Source organism: Acytostelium subglobosum (genome assembly GCF_000787575.1).
Source record: "Acytostelium subglobosum LB1 DNA, scaffold: scaffold20, whole genome shotgun sequence".
Lineage (NCBI taxonomy): Eukaryota > Evosea > Eumycetozoa > Acytosteliales > Acytosteliaceae > Acytostelium > Acytostelium subglobosum.
In genome coordinates, this window is record NW_012236513.1 from 434,871 (window position 1) to 459,018 (window position 24,148).

The 24,148-nt window shown below is 48.5% G+C and overlaps 9 protein-coding genes across 9 annotated transcripts; 4 read left to right on the forward strand and 5 right to left on the reverse strand.

The window, feature by feature from the left end:
• Positions 1 to 1,378: 1,378 nt before the first annotated feature.
• On the reverse strand, positions 1,379 to 2,500 carry SAMD00019534_089940 (hypothetical protein; the record flags this gene model as incomplete). The annotated part of the gene is made up of 1 exon (XM_012895883.1): positions 1,379 to 2,500. The coding sequence occupies one exon, from the start codon at positions 2,498 to 2,500 to the stop codon at positions 1,379 to 1,381; it is 1,122 nt and encodes a 373-aa protein (XP_012751337.1).
• A 150-nt stretch (positions 2,501 to 2,650) lies between these two features.
• On the reverse strand, positions 2,651 to 3,360 carry SAMD00019534_089950 (hypothetical protein; the record flags this gene model as incomplete). Its single annotated transcript, XM_012895884.1, has 2 exons — positions 2,651 to 2,778; positions 2,859 to 3,360. 2 exons carry the CDS (start codon positions 3,358 to 3,360, stop codon positions 2,651 to 2,653), a joined length of 630 nt encoding a protein of 209 aa, XP_012751338.1.
• Positions 3,361 to 3,954: 594 nt separating this feature from the next.
• Positions 3,955 to 5,399, forward strand: SAMD00019534_089960 (hypothetical protein; the record flags this gene model as incomplete). The annotated part of the gene is made up of 3 exons (XM_012895885.1): positions 3,955 to 3,972; positions 4,047 to 4,165; positions 4,229 to 5,399. 3 exons carry the CDS (start codon positions 3,955 to 3,957, stop codon positions 5,397 to 5,399), a joined length of 1,308 nt encoding a protein of 435 aa, XP_012751339.1.
• Positions 5,400 to 5,466: 67 nt separating this feature from the next.
• On the reverse strand, positions 5,467 to 6,821 carry SAMD00019534_089970 (hypothetical protein; the record flags this gene model as incomplete). Its single annotated transcript, XM_012895886.1, has 2 exons — positions 5,467 to 6,030; positions 6,105 to 6,821. The coding sequence occupies 2 exons, from the start codon at positions 6,819 to 6,821 to the stop codon at positions 5,467 to 5,469; spliced, it is 1,281 nt and encodes a 426-aa protein (XP_012751340.1).
• A 797-nt stretch (positions 6,822 to 7,618) lies between these two features.
• Positions 7,619 to 9,046, reverse strand: SAMD00019534_089980 (hypothetical protein; the record flags this gene model as incomplete). The annotated part of the gene is made up of 1 exon (XM_012895887.1): positions 7,619 to 9,046. One exon carries the CDS (start codon positions 9,044 to 9,046, stop codon positions 7,619 to 7,621), a length of 1,428 nt encoding a protein of 475 aa, XP_012751341.1.
• A 971-nt stretch (positions 9,047 to 10,017) lies between these two features.
• On the forward strand, positions 10,018 to 12,410 carry SAMD00019534_089990 (hypothetical protein; the record flags this gene model as incomplete). Its single annotated transcript, XM_012895888.1, has 4 exons — positions 10,018 to 10,242; positions 10,310 to 10,930; positions 11,032 to 12,259; positions 12,346 to 12,410. Coding segments are annotated over 4 exons (2,139 nt in total), but the record flags the coding sequence as incomplete, so codon positions are not given.
• A 40-nt stretch (positions 12,411 to 12,450) lies between these two features.
• Positions 12,451 to 13,500, reverse strand: SAMD00019534_090000 (hypothetical protein; the record flags this gene model as incomplete). Its single annotated transcript, XM_012895889.1, has 1 exon — positions 12,451 to 13,500. The coding sequence occupies one exon, from the start codon at positions 13,498 to 13,500 to the stop codon at positions 12,451 to 12,453; it is 1,050 nt and encodes a 349-aa protein (XP_012751343.1).
• Positions 13,501 to 14,099: 599 nt separating this feature from the next.
• Positions 14,100 to 15,628, forward strand: SAMD00019534_090010 (hypothetical protein; the record flags this gene model as incomplete). Its single annotated transcript, XM_012895890.1, has 4 exons — positions 14,100 to 14,328; positions 14,403 to 15,041; positions 15,092 to 15,562; positions 15,612 to 15,628. Coding segments are annotated over 4 exons (1,356 nt in total), but the record flags the coding sequence as incomplete, so codon positions are not given.
• A 1,289-nt stretch (positions 15,629 to 16,917) lies between these two features.
• SAMD00019534_090020 (hypothetical protein) lies at positions 16,918 to 24,011 on the forward strand (the record flags this gene model as incomplete). Its single annotated transcript, XM_012895891.1, has 5 exons — positions 16,918 to 18,253; positions 18,357 to 19,395; positions 19,466 to 22,665; positions 22,752 to 22,879; positions 22,953 to 24,011. 5 exons carry the CDS (start codon positions 16,918 to 16,920, stop codon positions 24,009 to 24,011), a joined length of 6,762 nt encoding a protein of 2,253 aa, XP_012751345.1.
• Between the last annotated feature and the right edge of the window lie 137 nt (positions 24,012 to 24,148).

Below are 24,148 nucleotides of genomic sequence, written 5' to 3' on the forward strand. Positions count from 1 at the left end.
AGTTGGTCAGTTGATTGATTGATTGAGTGAGTGAGTGTGTGCTAATGGTAGTGGTGCGGGGAGTCGCGCGCGCCAATCTGTTTCCATGGAGTGATTGAGTGGTTAGTTGTTTGTTTGAAAGAAACATGCGCGCAGCTGTGTGGTTGTCGCGAGGGGGCGCAACTTGGGACTTTGCGAATCGCGAACAAGGTCCAATCCCCTTTCTCTATATTCCCTTATTTGATTGTTGTTTGATTAACATAATAACCAACACATACCTTTAAGTAATTGTACAAATGATATATTTAAATATATATCTATATATCTCAAGATAATAAGAATGAATATATTAAGAAATAATAATAATAATTTTAAAACATGCACCACCCAATATTGGATTGATTGATAGACTTGACTGGTTGTTGATGATGTTGGACTGACTGGATGATGATTGTTGGGGTGTTGGTGTTGTGGCCGGTTGTTTAGGCTATGACCGACAAAACAAACAAACAGACAGACAAGACAGTGTGGTGTGTGTGTTTGTTTGATTGATGGTCGATTGTGTATGTCTGTGTTGTATCTCTTTGTCTCTCTGTGTGTTTGTCTGTGTGTGTACGTTTGATTTGTTTGTCTCACTCCTTACTCTCACTCACTCACCAAACATCAAGCTTAGCTCACTGACTGAGTGTGTTTGGAATATGATCAAACAGCCCCTTGATCACCATTTTTGTTTAATCACATACTATCACACACCCTACATACACACAAACACACACTTAGTCAGTCATCCATCAATCCATCCATCACTCACGATCACAATCCGCTCACTCTCGCCCATCCAGACTAATTAGAGTGTTGAAATGAAATGAAATGAAAAAAAAGGTGGTCCCACCCACCGAATGGGGGGAAAACAGCACATTCGCAAACAATCAATCGAGATCGATTGATCAAAAATTTTGGCCAATGTTACACACAGGTTTTTTCGTGATCGCCGTCTTTCTTTGCCATCCTGCCAAACAACCTAGAGAACATTGTGTGTGTTATATGAATACGATCCTAATAATAGGATTGATTTGGGCATGGGCGCACGTTAATAATCAATCCACGATCATTTTAAGTATCCAGCACATACGCATTTACATGATGGATGGACAGATGGATGGACGCAGCTTGATGTCACGAATGTGTAGTGGTTGGCTGGAACACAATGAGGACAAAGAGGCTGACGACCAAGCGAAGGTGGAACGTAATGCTGCAAGGATCAGAGGCGACCTGTGTGGACTGGACACCAGATGGGTGGCGTGGCGGTGGAGATTAGATTAATTAGATTGAGAGATGGACGGTTGGGTGTGCAAGGGAAGGGTACCATCCAAAGGGTTGGACGCTGTGTGATAATTGTTTATGTACAAATCTTGTCGCATTCGGTTGTATCGATGGAAGATGACTCAAACTCAAACGAAGAGGTGAGCTGGTGAATTGGTAATGGGATTGGGATTGTGATTGGAATTGAAATTGAGGAGCTGCCGCGGCTAATATGGTGACTGATTGACGGACTGGCGGCAGTGGTGTTGGTGGTAGTCATTGGTGCTGGTGCTGTGTGTTGGAATTGAAGAGGAGGCAAAGGAGATGTGTTGAAGCGCAAAGGTTTGGGCGAGGACGACAGGGACATTGACGTAGAGGGTCGCAGGCGGGACGATGGTGAGGATGGTGGTGCCCGGCGGACCACGCGGAAGTCCTCGGAATAGAACTCGGTGCCATCAACATCAACGTCGATAGGACATTGACCATTGGTCGCCAGCTGCTGGTGCAAAGGCTGGCCGGGTGGCGAGGCAGATTGCTGCGACTGCTCCTCGTCGTTGAGGAGGTCGATGGAGTGGATGGTTGGGAACTGGTTCTGGACGGGCTGCTCCAGGGTGTAGACAAACTTGGAGACCAAGCTGCTGAAGCGCACGGACTTGTCGTGGGTGTCGCGACAGGCACTCTTGCGTTTGCTGCCAGTCTGCTGGTGGTTCTTGGACGGACTGCTGGTGGGCGTCAACTGCTTGATAGTGGACTGGATCGAGTCGATCTCTGGTGAATGCTCAAATGATAACGTTCGGTTGATGTGACTGTAGAATCGGGTGATTTCATCTCGGAGGTCTTCCTCCTCGAGTTCAATTGATCGGTTTTGTTCATTGTCGCTACTTGTATTGTTATTGTCGGTGTTGTTGTTGTTGTCGGTGCATATTATAATGTCGGGAGGTGATGATGAAGATGAAGATGAAGTTGATGATGTTGATGTTGATTCGGTGTTGTTGTTATTGTTGTTGATGGAGTTGTTGTTGTTGTTCCTCTTCATGATGAGGTCTTGCTTCTTGAGTAACAGTGCTTCGGCCACATACTTGTACATGTTCCTACATACTACCATGTAGGATTGGTCACCGCCAAAGTATATCTTCTGACCATTCTTGAGTGGGATGGGACGATCGGCTGGAATGCGCACCTGATCCACAAAGGTGCCATGTGATGAGTTCAAGTCCATTATCTGGAGGACACCCTCCGCGTCATGTGCAAACAATGCATGCTTCCTTGATACCGTTGGATGAGTAAGAACATAGTCGCATACTTGATCGATTGTGATTGAATGAGAGGATGTTGGGTGGATGAGGGAAGAGTTGAATCAGTGAGTTGTTCATCGTTTGTAGATGAGGGACATTGACATCGATCGATCCATCACCGCGTCATCTTTGTTATCCGTTTCGTCGTGGTCGTCGGAGCAGCAGGAATTGCGGCAAACGGCGGTGGTACGCGATGGGGCAACTCGGAGTGGGAGCGTTGTTGGACGCGTCGTCTCGTTTCGTCATCGTTGTTGTTGTATGTTTGTAATTTTAAAAGCCTACCTGTGGAGGAGCGTCCCAGTAGGATGTACTTGAGCTCGTCGAGCGGGATTGTAAATGTCGAATGTTTGTCGCCGCCCTTAAAGAACATCAGATGGTCATTGCGCGATGGCACTGCGCCCGAAGCCCACCTTGGGCATGTGAACGAATCTGGATTCGATCCAGTCGTCGTCTCTATGTTTATACTACTATTGATATTGATAATGTTGATATTGGTATTGGTTGTACTGCTACTACTACTATTGCTACTACTACTACTACTGCCACTGCCGCCGCCAATGTTTGAGTATGAGGAAGATGGACGTTTCTTGCCTCTGGCAATTGTGGATGGTGCTATTGGTTGAGTGCTGCTGCCTGAGCTATTACTACTGGATTGTGGTGTTGCATGATTGTTTGCATTACAAGCGACACAAACACATGTTGCCGCCAGTGCACTGCCAGCACATCGTTGTTGTAATAAACAAATGGAATTGTCCAGTTCCTGTGTGGACTGATCGAAAGACATGTCTGCTGTTGTTGGTATATAAATATATTAATATATTGATTGAATGTATATGCTATGCTCTGTGTCTTGTCCTATTTATTGATAATAATAATAATAATAATAATGTAATATGATGTGTCAATCAACTCCATCTCATCTCCCAAAGAAGTGATTTGGAGACAATTGTAGACATTAAATCGTTATTTCTTCGAATTCCAAATTTTCTCCAGCACTTCCCGCCAAACACCAGCTTTTTGAATGAATAGTTAACTTCTTCGTATTCGACATTACACAACTTTCTCAGGCAACAACAAAGAAGATGGGAAGTGCGACAAGTGTCAACTATTATTGACACAAGGTATTCAATACGACATCTTGACTTTAAGATTTAAGATTGATGTCAACGTCAATAGTGGCGTATGGTTGACCATTGATTGAAAGTCAACAACCAGATTTTTACTGGTTCTGTGATCTCAATGTTGAAAACTCGGTTCATTGGCATGAACAATGCATATTGATTGATTGATTGATTGATAGTTGTTATAAATAATATATATATGAGTAGAATTATACAACATAGTGAGCGATTGGATGTTGGTGATAATAATAATGATGATGTATTATCAACAAACAGTTTGTTAATAGTTGGTAATGAACGACAAAGACGAACGACATCAACTTCATCATCGTCGGTAACAAATAAAAAGAGTATACAGATAAAGATATTGGATGATGATGTTACAACATCATCAATATCCAACAATGAGGAGGTAGTCGGGTCCGACCAACAAGACAAGGTCAACAAAACATCTCAAGTATGCTCAATGTAAGTCTCATTCATTCAATCAATCAACTCAATCAAATACTAATCCAACCAAACATAACATAGATGTTCAAAGCAGTTCTCTTTATATAGTTGTCCAAGATGTTTCATTGGGTACTGCTCATCAGAGTGTTTCAAACAACATAATGCAAGATGTACTACACAGTTCTATGAGCAACAACTACAGGATGGTCTACGCACAATGAACAAGGTCGATCCAAAGGATTCATTGGCATTACTCAAACGAATGAAACATATATATGAACGCGAGGATGAAGCATTTGATAGACTCACACGTGATGACAATGATGACTTTGAAGACGACGAAGATGACGATGATGAAGATGGAGATGATGAGCTTGTCGATATATCATCGTTAAAGTTGGATGAGATGACTGAGGAGCAGTTGTTATCATTGCTGACTGAGGATGAGATTAAGGAGTTCCGTCAATCAATCATTGACGGTACTATCGCTGACAAGTTGGAGCAGTGGACACCTTGGTGGACTCAATCAATCACAACGCCAAAGATACAAGAGTTGGACGCAACGACTACTTCCACGAACTCGACGATCCCCACCACATCAACCATCCCCGCACTGCGTACAATATTCCCAGGCACACCATCACCAATGCTCTATCATCACCTGGTCGATATCATCTATTGCTACTGCTTTGCAATGCGTCGGTTCAATGGAGAGTGGGGCTCGGCCTCGTTCAAGCCCAATGCCAATGACTCGGGACTGAGTGATGAGCTCGAGACAATGATCGATGAGTGCAATGTCATACTCGAGCTCTCGACTGTGCTGCGGAGGACCAGCGTCAAGGCACCACCAATGGACAGTTTGGACACAGTGCTCTCGCGAGTGCTTGCCAACACTCATTCATTCAAACATCTTGACGTGGCCACCGACGATGTCTACTTCTCAATGTTCATACTCGAGGATGTCTCGCAGTTGTTGAAGCACAGGGGCAGAGTGCTGGCTGCGCTGTCCCATCTCCACAGGCATCTGTCGTCCATCGATCATGGTCTTGGCGCGCGTGCCACTGATGATGTCGATCAATCATTCAAACAGAGTATCCGCTTCGCAACACAAAAGCTCTGGTTCTTTATGGCCTGGTGCAATGAACAGCCCGACGAACCATTCAACATGCAATCAATCTGCGTTCAACAATACTTCAATCGACAACGTCGCATTCACACTCGTGATGGAGCGCCGAGCACATCACGGTCATGATCATTCAATCAACGGAACCTTTCCAGGATCAATAACATACACATATTCTTTTATGTTCTGTACACACTTAGGCATCAATCTGCCACTGCTCCACCAACATGTCGATAAAGTCGGCTTCTTCGGCGGCCAGGTCATCGCCACTGACGACCTCCTCGAGCTTGGCGAGCAGACCGCCCAGGGTGGGCTTGGAGAGGTTGTTGGCAAACAGATCGATGGTCTCTTGGAGGAATGCCTCGACATCGGCGTCGGACTCTCGCTGGAAGTCACGTAGACAGCGGTTCAGCAGACGTCCCGCACCCATCTTGATGCACAGGTTGTCGAGCACCTGCTGCAGATAGTCAGTGATGCCATCCAACTCGGCGTCAGTCAACTCGTTGTCGGCCGATGCAGCGTGCAGGAACAGACGAGCGAGACGGTACTCAAAGGGTGAGTCGCCCATCGCATCCATAAACTCGGCGTACTCCTCGTCGCTCATGTTGGACAGCTCATTCTCGACATGCTCCATTATAGACACATTGTCGCCCCATGCCTCCTCGTCAAGCTCCAACACTTCAAGTCTCTTGATGATCCAGCTATCACCATGATTATGTTTGGCATCGATCAGGTATCTGTAGGGGATGTAGCAGTAGCCCTAGCGATGATAGATTGATCGATCGATGTGAGTTAGGTGAGCGATTGAATGAATGTGGAGTCCAGAACACTTACCTTGTCACCCCAGGTCGAGCCCCAAGAGTTACGGATAATGAACACTTGGTCCTTGTCATTGTAACCGACGCAGAGCATGGCGTGGGCACCGTGGGAGCCGCGCGACTCTTCGGCGGGCGATGGGATTGGCACGAGGCCAGCCTTGCGATGCGAGTCAAACGAGTTGTAGAGACGCATGGCAAAGATGATGGGGTTGCCCTCGGCCAGACACTTCTTCCAGGCGTCCAACTCGGTGGGCACCAACTCATTCTCCTCGATCAAGAACAGGGCGGCCTCGTCATAGGACTTTTGGTCGGGCACGTCATTGACCCTCTTCACGTCGAATGGCCATGTGGTCTCGGATGGCGCGCCATACTGCTTCAAACCCTCGATGGCATGGCGGATGAATGTGCCTTCGTCCTTGATCTCGGTCTCTCCGGCAAGCTCACGAGCGTTGTAGTAGATGAAGAGACGGCTGACGTCGTAGGAGTCGTTGTTGTGGTAGCGCTTGACCAGGTATTCGTAGGCGCCTGCCACGGCATTGGCTACACAACTGCTGGTTGCCTCTTGGTTCTCGACGGTGGTCATATGAGGACGAAGATCAACCGATGGTGGCAAGGCAGCACTACCAAGCTTGGTACTAACAAACTGCTTTGTGCCTGGAGGTGGTGGAACATATTGGTATCCAGACACCTTACGCTCGGCTCCATCAGCTTTTACAATCTTAAATATTGCCATTATAATATTATAATATTTGTTTGTTTGTTTGTTTTATTATTTAATTGATTGATTGATTGGTACCAATCAATCCATTTATATTGGTCCTGGATCAATGACAAGTCATCCCAAAGATCTTGTATTTTCAAGGATTTGATCATTTTGTAGTTTTATTCTTGGATCGAAAAATGAAGATATTATTTATTCAAGGTTCACCCAGATTGATTGGAATAATGATGATATCATCAGTGTCTCCTATGAATTATCGCCACGACAACTGCTGCATGTGCTTTATTGTACCTAATGAACATTAGATTAATCCCAAATAAAGAGTTTATGATCCAATCCATCAGAGAGTATGTAGCCAATTCGATGGAGGTACCATCTTATAGGTGTAAAGTCATCATTTGATTCATCTTCATCTTCCCCAGGAAATTCATTCTCATCCTCGTAGTCCTCAGCATCTGAGTTGTCTTCATATGGATTCACTCGTTTCTGATGAGTGGTCAGATGTTTCAGGATCTCATTGTCATCTTTGGTGCCAATGAACCATTGAAGTGTCTCCTTGTTGCCACCCTTTCGTATGATCTCTCGGCCAAACATCGGTCGATCCTCGATTATAGCTGGACTGTGTTCAAGTATGAACTGGAGGATGGGGATGTTGTTGTGGAAGATGGCATAGTCAACACATCCGCCGAATGGATAGAGTGTGCTCGGGTCTTTGACATTGTCTTTAAAGATGGTCTTGAATACACTCACACGCTGATGCTTGATGGCGGCGAGTATGAACCATTCGAATACATTCCTGTAATCATTCTTTATATTGACTTGGCCATTTGCCTGATCTGGTCATCATCATTGTGAGTGAACAGGCCATCCATGAATATGCTAACTGGACAACTCTCGTTCATATCGATCCAGTATGGATTTCGAAGATCCACCAGCAGTGATGCACGAGATGTTGGATTGTTGAGCAGTTTGTTGGCAACCCCCAATTGTCCACATTGCCATGCCATGCCAACCAAACGGACATGACTCGTTTTCTTCTCTTTTGAAACGAGGCCGATCAGGTGATCGATTAGTGGGATGTCGCCCAGTCGGATTGCTGTGTCAAGTGATTCTTGGATGAATCGTTTGGAATGAATGGTGCCGCTAGGGTCCAAAGAACAGAGTTGTTTATACTGCTCAAGGTTTATCACAGCCGGCTTGACTTGATCAAGTACCTTGCTGAGGGCCAGAAGTTTGTCAAAGGATGAGGCAACAATGATGTCTTCCTCGTCCTCCAAACTGTCCACACTGACAAGGGCAGCAAGGTGACGGACAATGTCATCACTCTCTTTATCATCCCTGCGTACTGCTTCATCAAGTCCATTCGTGAGTGCCGATCTCCAGTTGGCGATGGGTGTTGTATGGACGCATTTTGTTGCTGCGACAACCATCTCGAGTGAGCCATGCTTGGCAATTGCCAAGAACTGCTCGCTGGTGCCATTGCCAATCTCGTACATGAAGTATTCAATGAGATCCAATCGATTCAACTGTACAATGTGTTCAGTGACGTACATAAAGTCACCGTACATAACCTGTTGGACTTCATCCATATCTTCTAGAAGCGAGATTTGATGTGTAATGATCTCAGCCATCAACAAGGTATCAATGATTTCCTTCCTGCTTTGTGAGTCTGGTGCAGGCGAAAGAGCATCGATAACTCGCGAGACCTTGTCCATCATAGCATCAACATCCAAACCAGCGCGCCTTGCCAGTGTAACAGTGCTCTCGATGAATGAGTGAAGGTCGGTGGACCACATGACTTGATAGTCAAGGTGGTGTTCCAGGTCCTCCATGGCCTTGGTTGGGTCGTCCGACTGCAATGCACCGTCTTTCAAGCTGATGCGATCAAACTCTTCAAACACCATGACCATTGGTTCATCGAGCACCTTGCGCAGTTGTTGAAATTTGCTCCAGAGAGTCGCATCTCTGGAATGAGCAACGACCTCCTCAATCAATAACAATGAGCTCTGATTCTCTTCGACATCATGGTCAAACTTTCTCGATAAGTGCTCTGTAGTGCAGCGGAGATCGAGAAGACCAGCCATGATCTCACGCCACACGCCTTGATCCATGTTACTGTTGTTGTGATTCTTGGCCCATAGATTGAGCGTCTTGATGGATACGGGAAGTGTGACGGGTGTGGTCTGAGCGATGAGGATACGCAAGGCATTAGAGTTGTCACCAGTTACAGCATGCATAAGTAGCGTGGGACAGATGAACATATGTTGCCATCGGGAATAAAGGTATGAGAAGATGGTATCATCAGTCACAATTGACACACTGTAACAACATCAATGTAGCCTCTCATTTGAATTGATGTATTGTCAGGTTGTTGATGTAGTTTATAGTAGAGCAATGATTGATGATCATTCTTACAGATGTCCTCCAATGTTACCCATTGCTTGTATGGCTTTGATCGGATGTATGTTGCTTTGTTGTTGTCCTCTGTTGACACTCCATACAAGTACAAGATAGGTGTAAGTGTTCCTTTAGCAGTCCAAACAGATAGCTGTTGTTTATAACAGACCTAAACAACTCATTCATTCTATTATTATCTGTTTGTGTTGTTGTTGAAAGTGTGAGGGGGGTATCACATAATTGTTGTTTCATTTCCGAAAAAGAATTCATTGATTGATTGAATGAATCAAGACTTGACAAGTCTTTGAAGATCACAGTTATGTCAATCTCATCGTCATTGTTACTGAAGTTCCACGACCATATTGACTACATACTGGTAACAAAGCTCGTATCTAATCTTATTATGATAAGATGGTGACCTGACTCGAGTTGGTGTTGGGGTTACAATGATGGGTGGGCAACTTCACCACCACCAATGATGAATATTCCTTTGACAAGTTGATTAGTGATTATCATGTGCCAAATATTTCGTTGGCATGTTCCAGCGAACTTTATCTTTGTCTTTGCTTCTTCTCAAGTATATAAATGCGTCAGTTTCCCAAGTGATTGGTCGTGTTGAAGCTAGCACCCTTGCTGGGGCGGGGGTAGTCCCGCTCACACTCGTTCGTTTAAAACTTGAAGGCCCAAGGGTAGGGGAGGGAAGGGGAGATAAGAAACGAGTAATAAATAGTGTATTATCACATGTGACACCTACATCAACATCAACATCAACTAGTTAATCATTTGTTATAAAGATATAAATATATATAAAGAGATAAAAGAAATAATGAAGTCTACAATTTTATTCATTGTTTTGGTTGTTGGGCTGATTGCCACAACACATGCCACCAGTGAAGTTCATATTAGATCATTGATTGCCGAAGCCAAACCATCATCAGTATGGGAGTTGGAGAGAGATGCCAGACCAAGAGAGAGAATCCAATTCAAGATCCTCTTGAAGCAACAACGTCTGGACAAGTTGGAAGCATACTTTTGGGTAAGTCCAAGTATGATTGATTGATTGAATGATCAAACACAAACTTACATCACTCAATCAAATATAGGCATGCTCTGATCCAACATCAGAGATGTACGGTCAGTTCATGACCAGCCAGGAGGTCCAGGATTTGGTCCGCCCAGAGTCTGAGTCATTCGACTTGATCACTCAGATGCTTGTTGATCATGGTGTCAAATCTGAGGAGATCAAGCACGAGGCCGACTACATCCATGTGGACACTTCAACAAGTGTCGCCTCCAACTTGTTCCAAACAAGCTTCGCCCTGTACAGGAACTACAAGAACGGAAAGTCACGTGTTAGATCTGTGGGCGCTGTCTCCCTGCCCGCCTGGACCACCGAGCACATTGACTTTGTCACCGGTCTCACCGAGTTTGTCGAGAAGAGATCCAAGCAGGACAACTACGCCGCAACTCACTTTGATCACGTCGAGTTTGGTGATGACATCCTCATCACGCCATCTGTCCTCAAGTCCTACTATGACGTGCCATCCAACGTCACTGGCACTCAATCAAACAACTACCAAGGTATTGCCGCCTTCACCGACTACTTCTCAATGGGCGCACTCCAACAGTTCTACAAGAAGTACAACATCCCCGCTCAGAACGTCACCCGTAATGGATCAGACTGTTTCCCAGAGTCATGTGATCAATATGAGTCTGACCTTGATGTATGTTACCCAGGTTGTTGTGTGGCCGCATTAATTTTAATGCGGCCAGTCTGTTTCCGTCCAGTTACTACCTCACTAATACTCAATCAACACCATTATAGATCCAATACATTACATCCATGGGACAAAACATCCCAACTTTGTTCATGGCACATAGTGATGGACAGTGGATTCTGGATTACGCCCAGGAGGTTGCTATGATGAACTCGCCACCATTGGTCCAATCGATCAGTTATGGATGGTCCGAGATCGAGCAGTGTGAGATCACCAGCGCTTGCTCCACATACGGCTACAGCTCAGAGCAGTACGTCACTCGTACCAACAGCGAGTTGCAGAAGCTCGGAGTGATGGGAATCACCGTGCTCGTGTCCGACGGAGACGATGGAGCACCCAGCTTGGGCGGCGCCTCTGGCAACTGTCCACTCGACGTCGGCACCTACTGCCCAACCGGAGGCTGTGCCCACACCAAGACCCTGTGCTCAGAGTTGTCGTTCGTCACCGTGTCCAACGGATCGGTCTGTTTCTTCCCTCAGGGTGTTGAGAGTGACGGCTGCAATGGCGTGCTACAGGACAACAACCTGTACGCTGCCATCGCTGTGTTCAACCAGACCAACAGCCACTGCTCGCTGGCCTTTGAGAACGACCGCTCCAACCTGCCCCACGTCTACTCGACATGCACTTGCGACAGCCTGCAGAACATCACCTCCAACGGCTACACCATCTCGCCCTACTCATTCGACCTCTTCAACGGACCCATCTTCTCGGCAGACTTCCCCGCCTCATCGCCCTACATCACATCGATTGGTGCCACCCAGTTCCTCGCCCGCAATGGCAAGGTTACCCAAGAGCTCGGAGCATCCATCCTTAGCGGCGCCAAGATCACCACTGGAGGAGGCTTCAGCACTTTCCAGACTCAGCCTTCATACCAGGCCAAGGCTGTCGGCGCATACTTGACCAACAACAATGCTCTGCCACCATCATACTCGTTCAACCCAGCCATGCGTGCCTACCCTGACCTGGCATTCAACGGCCACAACTACGACATCATTGCCAGCACCAACCAGAACAACATGGACCAGTGCCCATGCGCCTCCCTGCCAGTCGACGGCACATCGTGCTCCAGTCCCGCGCTGGCCGGCCTCATCTCACTGGTGAACGATCGTCTGTTGGCCAACAACAAGTCGCCATTGGGCTTCATGAACCCACTGATCTACCAGCTGGCCAGCACCAACCCATTGGCATTCAACGACATCACCGTTGGTAGCAACCGTTGCAACCGTGCCTATTGCTGCCAGTATGGATACAGTGCCGCAGCTGGATGGGATCCAGGTAAGTTATGTTTGTTTGGCGTGCATGGATAGTTGTAGCTAGGTGGCATCACTCACTAACTCCCTCGCTCTCATCATTATCATAAGTCTCTGGTTTGGGTTCAATTGACTTTGAGCAATTCCTTCAAGCTGTCCTCGTCGCCAAGGGCGTCAACCAATAATAATAATATTTTAATCAATAAATCAATCAAATTAATTCCTTCCAGGTTTGAGTTGCCAGTGCCAGGTGGACTTGTTGATGATGGATGGATGAGAGTCAACTACATTCTTGATGCGCATCAGCCTTTGGTCCTGGCTGGCATAATCCCTAAGATGATAGACAATATTGGTCGTGGCAAAGTTGTAGATGAAGGAGATGGTGGAGTTGTTGGTGAGTTGTTCAATCAGGTCATCAAACACACTGTCGCTGATAAGGCCAAATGGTAAAGATATTGATGTGGACCCTTTGTTGAGGCCAACCATTCGCGAACATTGGAACAACATGTTGGTCTTGAGGTGGTCCACATTGCTGAGTGACTTAAGGAACTCGTCGCTGAATAATGCCCGCTCATTGGATTCCTCAACATAGACCAACTCGATGGACAACTTGTGGAGGTGTTTGGAGATCGTTGGATAGTCATTGCTATACCAATCGTAATGCACCAGGGTCAGGTTCCTGATTGTGCTCTCGGGTGATTGGAGGAGGAACTCGAGTGTCTCGCGTGTCATCTGCTGATTGTACCTGAATGTCTTGAGTGTCTTTGTGCTCTTGAGGTAGGCCAGCAACTTTTGATCGAAGTGGACATTGGTTAACAAATCAACGTCGTTGACCTCGAGCATCAGAACGAACTTCTGCAGTTGATGCAAGCCACACGCGACCATATCTTCAAATATAGTGCCTCTATGCATGAGTGACTGGCTGAATGATGCATGCGCGCTATGCGGATTGTCATAGATCTTGAACCTCGTGACGTGCCGCCATTGTATTTGAAACATTGGATAGATGACCTCGTTGTACTGTAACAGATCGACGTATGAGCCAAACGTGAGGCTGGTGATCGTCTGAGCATAAGGGCTATTGATCAGCTTTGACCATTCCTCCAAACAACGATCGGATAGACCATGTACATAGGCATAATCGCCGTCATAGAGATAATCATCGATCTCAAACCACTGTGCAATCTCGATGGCGCGTAGCCGAACACCTTGCAAAGTAAACGATGGTGTCGATTGAGCCAGTGACCGAGTCGAGTGATCGGACATCCATCTTTGTTGTGATCAATTCGTCGTAGGCTTGTTCGAAGTCGTTGTCGTTGTGACCACTGTTAAGAGCATCAATCTTGATTGAGCGAGGCGCACACTTGTCCGTTACAGATCGGTATTGGAGGTACTCTGAGAGGAGATTGTGTTTATCGAACGAGAGCGAGAGATGGGCCGCCGACAGTCTGGACACATGATCTCTCCAGCTCTTCGACACGAGCATCAACTGTCGCGCCCATCTCTGGCCCTCATCGCTGCTCGATTTCTTTGTAAACTCAGTCCAGAGCAATTCGATGATCACTCTTTGTAGTATATTGCTGATTGGTGCTCCATCATATCTTGGCGTTGAATGCGCTTCATCTTTGAGTTGCTGTGTCCATTGCAACTGACTGAACTTACTACACTGATTAGCTCCAGCCATTTAAATGTATCACTTCACTGATTTCATTTGAACCCTTACCCTACCCTACCCTTGCCCTCACACACACCCTCACACACATTTGACTTGATTTCAATGAAGTTCTCACCTTGACTTTCATTTACAATTCAATCAATCATTCGAATATTGAACAGATATAGATATATAGATATTGGCAATGGGGACAAGGATGACCTTGCCTCGTCTATTGCTCTCATTATTGTTGTTGCTGAGTGTAATAACTACATCAACAACAATATCAGCAGCAGCAGACTCCAATAGCAACAACAACAACAACAATGAACAAAGCTTCAACGAAGAGATGGTCATCAAGCCACTGGTTAACGGCAAGCTTTATACTCATGTACAGTTCACAACAAAGTGGAGCGCGAACTTCTACGATCAATCAACTTGTAAGTAGTACACAGACAAGCATGTCCGTTGGTCCATCACTCTAACATCAATCATTCAATCATTCAATTGAAAGTTCAACACTATGACCTGTTCTCTCGATCGATCGGCGACTTGATCACTAGAGTGGGCGTGGAGGAGATGACACTTCAGTTTACACAGGGAAGATGGAACTATGCTGACTGGGGCAACCCTGTGCGCTCAGCACCGGTGGGTGTAGAGCTGATGACTTGGTTGCGCCCGCTCGATAATACAGACATTGACGCGCAGTGGCGTGATCTTACACACTCGCTGTCCGGCCTCTTCTGCGCCAGCATGCAGTTCCTCTACCAGGTGCCGCATCACACGTCGGTACCCGCGCGATCATTCCGCCCCGAGGGCCAATCCAACATCTATCATCAGCAGTCGACGGCCACGTCACCGGCCATCCTATCGTTGTCCGACAACAGAACCACACCACTTCAGTTGCGCTACGGCATCCTGCCTCGAGAGTCTGTATGCACAGAGAACCTGACGCCTTGGGTCAAGCTGCTGCCGTGCCGTGAGCAGGCTGGACTTGGCCGTCTGCTAAACCCACTGCGTCTCTACGATGTTCACTACCACTCCATGTCGATCACTGTTCGCAAGACCTGTGACAGCGATCAAGGCACCTGTGTCAACCCAACCCTCGAGATCATTCAATCAATCTCGGTTGTCCATGATGTTAGACAGAAGGGTAAGTTTAGCCTTAGCATCAATCAATCTCAATGGTCTCCATGCTAACACATCCCCTCATAGACCAATCAAAGCCAAAGGACAAGGTGGACGTTGATATTGAACAGTTGTTTGGAGTGAAGGGTGGCCTGTCGGCATGCCCTCTGGCATCATCGAGCAAGATATATGTGGTGAACAAGCCTTACGAACAGAATAATCAACTCGTGTTGACACCCAAGCCATCACTTGCGACCGATGGCTTCCTCATCTACGATCTGATCGCCGACTACTCGGCAAAGAGCAGCCTGAAGTTGCAACTGCAGTGGAGTCGGTTCACCAAGAACCCGACGCCAGCCCCAATCACAGCGCACAGCCATCTCACTGGCTATGGACAGGAGCGAGGAGGCATTGCCATCCAAATATACAACAATCACAATCTGCCGATCAACATCACCTACTTCCAGGCCATCCCCTGGTATCTTCGCGTCTACTTCCACACATTCAAGTTCAACATCAACAATGAGCGCAAGTTTGAAGACCAAGGTATGTGCCCCCTTCATTCATTCGAACAATGTACATCACTCACTTACTCGCTCAATCAATCAATGATCAAATATAGACTTCACATTCAAGATGGTATCCCCGGCTGAGACAAGGTCATCGCCATCGACTTTGGAGATTCAGTTTGAGTTGCCAGGCAACTCGGTGTCGTCCATGTCGATCGAGTTTGACAAGGTGTTCCTGCACTACACTGAACATCCTCCTGATGCCAACCGTGGCTTTGATCTAGGCTCAGGCGTCGTCACGGCCCAGCTAACAGACAGCTTCCACACCAGCCAACCCATAGACATCGAATGGTCTCCCTACACTTATCGCCATCATAATCAATCAGCATCGTCGTCGTCCACATCCAAGCCAAAGCCAACAGCTGTTAGGATATACACTGAAGGACTGCTGATCACACTGCCAACGCCAGACTTCAGTATGCTGTACAATGTGATCACGTTGACTGGAACTGTGTTTGCTCTCTTCTTTGGATCAATGATCAACATGCTCATTCGACGACTCAAGGACACGTTCACAGGCGAGGACTTTGTATCCGATAGACCAATTGCCAAAATATACAGGAAGCTAATGAGCTTTATCGATGGTAGATCATAAACCTTAAGGTCACCATCACCATCATCATCACCATCAGGTCATCATCTTTAGCCTATTGTTTGTTCTGTTGCATATGCAACAACAACAACGACAACGACTTCAGATTTGCAGCAAATGATCAGTGCAGTGCGGCCCTTAACATAGACGTATGTTTGCCGAGCCGGGACATAACAATGTGCAGATGTAGTGCCACTGCTACACTCACTCACTTCAATCGCAAATGAATACCGATTTAGATCTGATCTCTGAGATTGATCATCCGTTACGAGTGATGTGGGTCTGTTGCGCAAAACTTTGAGTTTTTGCATAAGATTGTCAGACAACAATCAAACAAACAACATTGTGATGTATGAGTGTGGGTGGGGGGGTGGTCATGATGGGCCTTGCCCCAAAGAATTCAAATACTTGTGAATTGATCAGTTGGCTGGCTAAGCATGCGACATGCCAGAGATAGTAAGTGATGGTAGGGTAGAATGTGTGGTTGGGTGATTGAATGAATGATTGAATGAGTTAGTGGGCCGTATACCAGGAGTCAAACGCTCAGAACCGTTTGGACCATTCACAGCCCAGACAGATCAAACATTGATTGATTCTACATTCTGATCAAACACTAATCCATATATACATTCACATAAACAGATAACTTAACTTTACACTTTGACATTGTTTATTTGATTGTTTGTTTGTCTTTTTCAAACACAACCTTTTCAAACCTTTCAAAGATGATGATGGACATGATGGAAGATGAAGAAGAAATTCTTCAATCAGAGTCCATCATTACAACTATTGTATCACCAACAACAACCAGTAATATTACCACCGCCACTCCAACTTCCATTCCAACTTCCGCCGCCACCCCAACTTCCACTCAAACTTCTGCGGCCACACCCACAGCCACACCCACAGCCACACCCACAGCCACATCCACGCCAACAACTACCACTACAACATCGACCGGCGCCAAACCATCACCAATAAGCAACTTCAATGTACAATTCCCACCATCGACTAGACCAATATCACCATCACCTCTATCTTATTTATCAAGTAGCAACAGTAGAAACAGAAGTAACAGTAGTATAAGCAGCATTAGCAGTCCAAGCAATAGCCCCAGACCAACCAACAACAACAACAACAATAATATATCATCATCAATAATACCAGATGTGGACAGCGACAGTGAAGACGAGGTCATTCACACCTCCTCTATCGCGACACCTTCACTTCCACCATTGCGCAACACAACTTTGAATGGCTCCAATGACTCTGCGTCATCGTCGTCGACCCCGCCACTTATGACTGGCTCAGCGGGAGAGATCAGACGCGGCAGGCTACCTTCACCAAGGAAAATATCCGTTAGTGCCGGCAACGGTTCGCCGGCGATGAATTCTGTTCGCGTCGAGCAACTCAAACTTGGCGGCCAGACTCAGGCCCAGCCTCAGACTCAACCTCAAGGTCAAGGTCAACCTCCATTGGTGACATCACCACGCAAGGGATCATTGAGTATCATGTCTGGGTCGGCCACAGCAAAGAAGCCAATCAAGTTGCCGCCATTGATCAGCAGCCAGGGCACGATGCAGAAGCCGATTGGCGCGAGCGAGAAGGTCAAGCACTTCCTGGGCAAGATGTCGCTGAGTAAGGAGCGCATGGGCAAGCTTGTGCAGCAGACCAAGGAGGTCTACAAGAGCCAGTCGTCGTTCATCGCCCCGACGCCACTCGAACAGACGACTCCATTCGAAGGCATCTTTGGCATACCATTGCGAGTCATCCTTCGCTACAAGAGCGAGCATGGCAACGCGATGCCCTCAATCCTCAACGATATATTCAATGTGCTCGAGAGCAGCACGGGCCTGGCGCAGGCACACCTCTTCCGCAATGAGCAACCCCTGCGAGCTTCAGGTGCTGTACAAGACATCGTGCAGCAGTACAACAGCAATGCGCAGGCCGTAGTCGACCTCAGCCAATACCGCGTCGACGTCGTTGCCGAGCTCCTGGTCGAGTTCATGCATCAACTACCCGAGCCAATCATCAGTTCCGAGTTCTTCGAGACCCTTTTGAACTATTACCAGACAGGTATGTTGATTGATTGATCGATTGGGCTTGGAATCATTCCAGCCCCAACCCCACACCCCACGCCCCACTAACACACTGGGACCATAATGAACACTTTACTCAGAGTCATTGCTGTTGCTGATGCTGAGGAAGATGAACCAGCCAAACAAGTCGATATTGTTTAGGTTTATTAATTACCTTAGCGAACTGTTGGTGTACAGCTGCTTCAATGGCACGACGATGGAGTTGCTGGTCGATCGCTTGCACACGTATCTGCTGCGCCCGACTGCGTGCACCGTGTCAGAGGCGCCACTGTCCGAGCAGCACAGGGCGACAGCGCGCGAGATCTTGACGATGTTCATATCACAGTGTAATCATCTGTTCAAGTCGGACGAAGACAAGACACACGAGGATGCCACCATACTATATGTGGAGCGAGTGCTTGTGGCCAACCCACGAGGCCCCGCCACGCCGGGCACAATGTGGTTCACACAGCGCCACTTGATCTGGCACGCCAAGGATGCGTCGGCAACCACAGCGGCCGCCGATGCCGCTGCGAATGGTGCGACAGCAACAACCGAGCTTGTATTATTATTCAGTAGCGTGTTGAAGGTGATCATGGCCGCGGCACACACCCGGCGCGAGGCGATGCCCAGCCTCACGGTGTACTGCAGCAGTGACATCAAGACCGTCATCACCTTTAGCTTCCAAGAGCAAAGCACCTGTAATTTAGTGTACTCATTCATTAGCGCCGAGACCAAAAGCATGGCCATGGCATTGGCACTGGCACCGACACGCGCAAGAAGCGCGGCCAGCCGTTTAGACCTGACAGGCATGGAGCTTGACACCCTACCCAGCGAGTTGAAACAGATGTCACGCATGGTCCAGGAGATACACCTGGAACGCAACCGTTTCCAGGTGTTCCCCGTGGGCGACCTTGCCCGTCTCACCTCTCTAAAGGTCATCCACATGGACGAGAATCAACTCACAGAGATACTGCCGTTGCATGCTGACTTTATTGGAGCGCGACTGACACATCTCGAGACATTCAGCGTGCGTCGTAACCAACTGACCGTCCTTCCATCACTCTCCAAGTGGACCACCCTTTCAACACTCAACATATCCAACAACAATCTTACTGCCCTGCCTCTTGACATATTCCAGTAAGTCAATCATTCAATCACATCTGGAACTATTCCGATCGCTAACCCTCTCCCTTCCACTCACACACAGACTACAATCACTTGAAGTACTTAAAGCAGCTAACAATCAGTTGGGCGACATTGGAGTCACATCTGGCGACTTGGGCGCATCATCAAAGTCTCGCCTGAGGTACGTGGACCTGAGCAACAACCAACTTACAAAGATACCAGAGGCCGTGCTAGCCCTGGCCGATCATTTACAGGTGCTCTCACTGCATGACAACGTGATCACTGAGCTCTCGCCAGCAATCCAACGATTGACTGGTCTGCTCGAACTCAACCTCAACACCAACAAGCTGACAGCGTTGCCGCCCCAGCTGTTGATGCTAACCAACCTGAAGAAGCTGTTCCTGGACAACAACCAGATCCAAGCCATCTCCTCGGCCATCCACCGTCTGCAGTCTCTAATCGAGTTGCGATTGGCCAACAACAACATCGCGCGTCTGCCTCCTGGCATTGTTGCGCTCAATCATTTGGTCTCCTTGGACATCATGGGCAACAAGCCACTGCGCGACAACATACCCGAGAAATATGTGGCCCGCGGCAAGGAGGGCATATTCACATACTTCTCCGAGATCATGAGGGCTAACGTGCCCTGCTACCGCACGCGTGTGATCGTAGTGGGCGAGAAGGCAGCCGGCAAAAGCAGTCTGATCAAATGTCTGCGCAAACTTCCAAAGGCAGCCGTGGCAGCACCGTCTCCGACCGACGTGCTCGACATTCACGACTGGCAGTGCCACCTGCATATCGAGGGCGTGGAGGCCAGTCGCAAGAAGAAGCTGGTAACGATCCATCTATGGGAGTTTGAGGGCCTCAAGAATGATGTGGGCCACATCTTCTACGTGCCAAACATCGTCTACATGGTGGCATTTAACATCGCCACGCTCTTGGCACAGGCCGGCCAGCACGGCAACAGCGAGCACAATAACAGCCACGAGCAGACACTCAAGTCATACCTGCATCTGATCTACCTCAAGGACCGCAAGGCCGTGGTGTACCTAGCGGGCACTCACCTCGATCAGTGTCCCAAGAAGAGCGCGGCCGAGAAGACAATGGATCGCCTGCTGCTGTACTTCCGCAGCCAGTTCCCCACCCTTCAGATCTCGATACACTGCGTGTCTGCGACTCGCAGTGATGGCGACGGCCTCAGCAGGCTGCGCCGCGATGTCAAGAACTACGTGGCCAAGCTGCCCATACTCAAGCAGACGTACCCGGCGGCATTCATGTTCCTGGAGGACTACCTGCGTGAGGAGGCCAACCTCATGTCACCACCATTGGTCACGCGCAAGCACTTCCTGCAGCTGGCCAAGACGATGGAGCTGCACAATGAACCACACTTCACGCAGCTCAAGTCATTGTTCAACGCGCTGGGCTCGATCACATCGTTCGAGCAGTTCATCCGTCTCGAGCCAGGCTCAGCGCCGACCAAGACCGAGGTGATCACGCTCAATCCCAAGTGGATCGCGCGTGCCATCGCATCGCTCCTGGCGCATGACCCCCAGGCCCTCCCCTCGACCTCAGCTCCAGCACACGACGATAGCGAATCGATTCGTGGTGTGCTCCCGCACAGAATCCTGCGATATGTTTGGGGACCCAACACACAGTACCATGTTCCTGAGCGCTTCTTCTCGCTCTTCCTGTCGCTGCTCGAGTGCAACGACCTCGCGATCAATCTTTACACAATCATCACTGATCACACCACTGCACAGATCGACCTGAGAAAGCCCTCGATGGCCATGGCCGCGATGGTCAAGTTCACGGCCAACTCAAAGGTGCGCAATGGACGCTCGAGCTCGTTCAACTCGCGACTGGGTTGGGTGCTGGTCTCATCGCTGCTGCCTCAGCCCGCGACACCCGTGCGCACTGGCGTGCCATTCACCTGCGAGGCTGTCTGGGACGCATACCCCGAGACCCAAGACATGCTACAATACACACGTCGCTACATCTTGGACTTCCTGCCCCACGGACTGTTTGGCCGCCTGCTCTCCAGGCTGATGCAAGTCTGCCACCTGCTCAAGTGCTGGCAAAATGTCGCCGTGTTGGTGCCCGATGAAAATGTTGACGGCGGTGGCCAGTCTGCCAGCGCCGCGGACGACACACATGGCGAACGCATATTGGTTGTGGTCGATCCCGCGACCAACACAATCGAGATCACGACGCGAGCGTCTGAGGCATGCTCGGCACTCTCCTTGTACATCTACAGCATCACAGACGCGCTCATCACCAAGTGGTACCGCCTCACTTGTCGCACATTTGTGGCCTGCTCACATTGCACATCACTCAGACTGGCCCATCCTTACTACTTCAAGCTAGACGATTGCGAGCGCGCGATTGTCCGTGGCGAAAAGGACGTATATTGCCAGCAACACAAACAATTACCTGGCGGTGGCAGTGGCAGCAACACACCAGACATGCCATCGCCATCTCTGACATCCACACAACAGCGCAAGAACTCGTCCAAGAGTATGAATGGCAAGCAACACAGCATGGTGATTGAGCGAAAGGAGTCAAAGGGTGCGACAGTGTTTGAGCGCAAGGAGTCAACCTCGTCGCTGACATCGTCCAGCTCCTCGGTGGTTGGCACACATGTGCCCAGCCTCGACCTGACCATCCCCATCCACATTACATCTGTGCTGCTCGACCATGACCTCCTCACGAGCCAGGTCGACGAAATCGACTTCAACGACGTACAGATCATCTCGGACCAGCACGTCGAGTACCTCATGTCGACGTCGGTCACCACATCGGTCGGCCGTCTGCACGGCCGCGTCGTCAGCATCAAACGCTACAACGCCCCGTCCAACAACCCAATCGACTGTAACAAAGTGCTGTCGATGTTCCGCCAGGAGGCACTGGCGCTACACAACCTGCGCCATCCCAACATTGTGGGCATCATTGGTATATCGCTCAGTCCCCTGGCCATCATCTCGGCCAATCCCTCGGGTGCCGAGCAAGAGTACGCCACCATTCTGTCCGAGTACACACAAGATCGCCAGAAGTACCCTGACATGTCCTGGCGACACAAGCTCAAGATTGCCATTGACATTGCACAGGCTATGGAGCCACTGCAACAACTCACACCGCCATGTCTAGTCACCAACCTTTCCACATCATCCATTCAACTCGAGCGATCAACCCAAGTTGAATCGGGTGTCAAGGCCTACCTCTGCGACCTCTCCCATGTATCCATTCTCCCAGCTCTCTTCCCAACAGACAGTATCAATCCAAAGTGTAAGTATCCCGTATGATAGTTTGATGTTTGGTTTATTGATTTATTGATTGACACCTGGAACCATTCCACACCACCCATCAAATAGCCTGGCATGCACCAGAGATACTCCAAAAGGTGAACTACCATGAGCTCACTGATGTATACTCATATGGCATCATCTTATATGAGTTGTTGACCAGATCCATCGCATTCCAAGACCACGAGCGATTCTCCGTATGTTGTCACCTCCCTCGCTAAACGCGCCACACGCAAACACTCAGACTAACACTCATACCCATATCAATAGTCAATGGTGATAAATGGCCAACGACCATCATTGCCACCTGATTGTTTGCCATCATTTGGCGACTTGATCAAGGATTGTTGGTCTGGAGATCCTTTGAACAGACCGCCATTCTCGGACATCTTGGACAGACTGGCACAGATAAAGTCAGAGTTGGAGAGCAAGGACGATAACTATAACTTCCTGTCATCCGACACCAACATCTACTCCAAGCTGCCACTGCCCAACAGCGGTTCCATCGTATACAACGAGCGAATGTATCAGTTTGGCGGCTGGAGCGCCAATGGCAAGCCACACTCTAGCCTGTTCAGCCTCAACCTGGCGACGATGATGCTCGAGGAGAATTTGGCCAACGTGCTGAAGGACCGCACAGGCTCCACGTACAAGGTGTTCTTTGAGCACATGAAGACCGAGTTCAACGAGGAGAACCTCATCTTTTACGAGTCGGTTCGCGCCTTTAGCGTCATGCCCAACACCACCCTAGAGGAGCGCGAGCAGCTCAAGACCGTGGCCAAGCGCATCTACAAGGTGTTCATCGATGACAATGCCCATCGTCAGATCAACATCCCAGGCATGCACAAAGCCACCGTCAAGACGACGATGGACGCCATCTCTAACAACACGAGTGCCATCTCGCCGCAGATGTTTGCAGAGACCATCAAGTATGTGATGGCGTCGATCGAGGACAGCTTCCACCGCTTCAAGTTCTCGGCATCGGCCAGCCGCAGCCAGACCTGGCAGATGGTGCCGTGCCACGGCGTCGCGCCACCTCCCATGGTCGGCCACACGACCATCCTCTGGAATGGCGTCCTGGTAGTCTTTGGCGGCTGGCATCAAAGCGCGCGCCTTCTCAATCAGATCTACCTGCTCAACCTGGAATCACTTCAATGGAGCGTGCACAACACAACTGGAGACATCCCACCATCATCGACCGCAGCGCTCAACGCCACGCTGCATGGCGATCACCTCCTTGTCTTTTACGAACGTGCTGACTCGCCCAAGCAGCAACTATTCCGTCTGTCGCTCGAGTCCATGATCTGGATGATGATAAGATTGGAATAAAGTTATATAAGATAATAATCAAAGTCGTAATGAATGTTCATTCTTTAAGTCTTCATTCATTCATTCTACAGTCTACGCTCTAGAGTATCCACTGCTGTTCCTGCTCGTCGTGCTCTCTCCTATTGATTCATTCTATC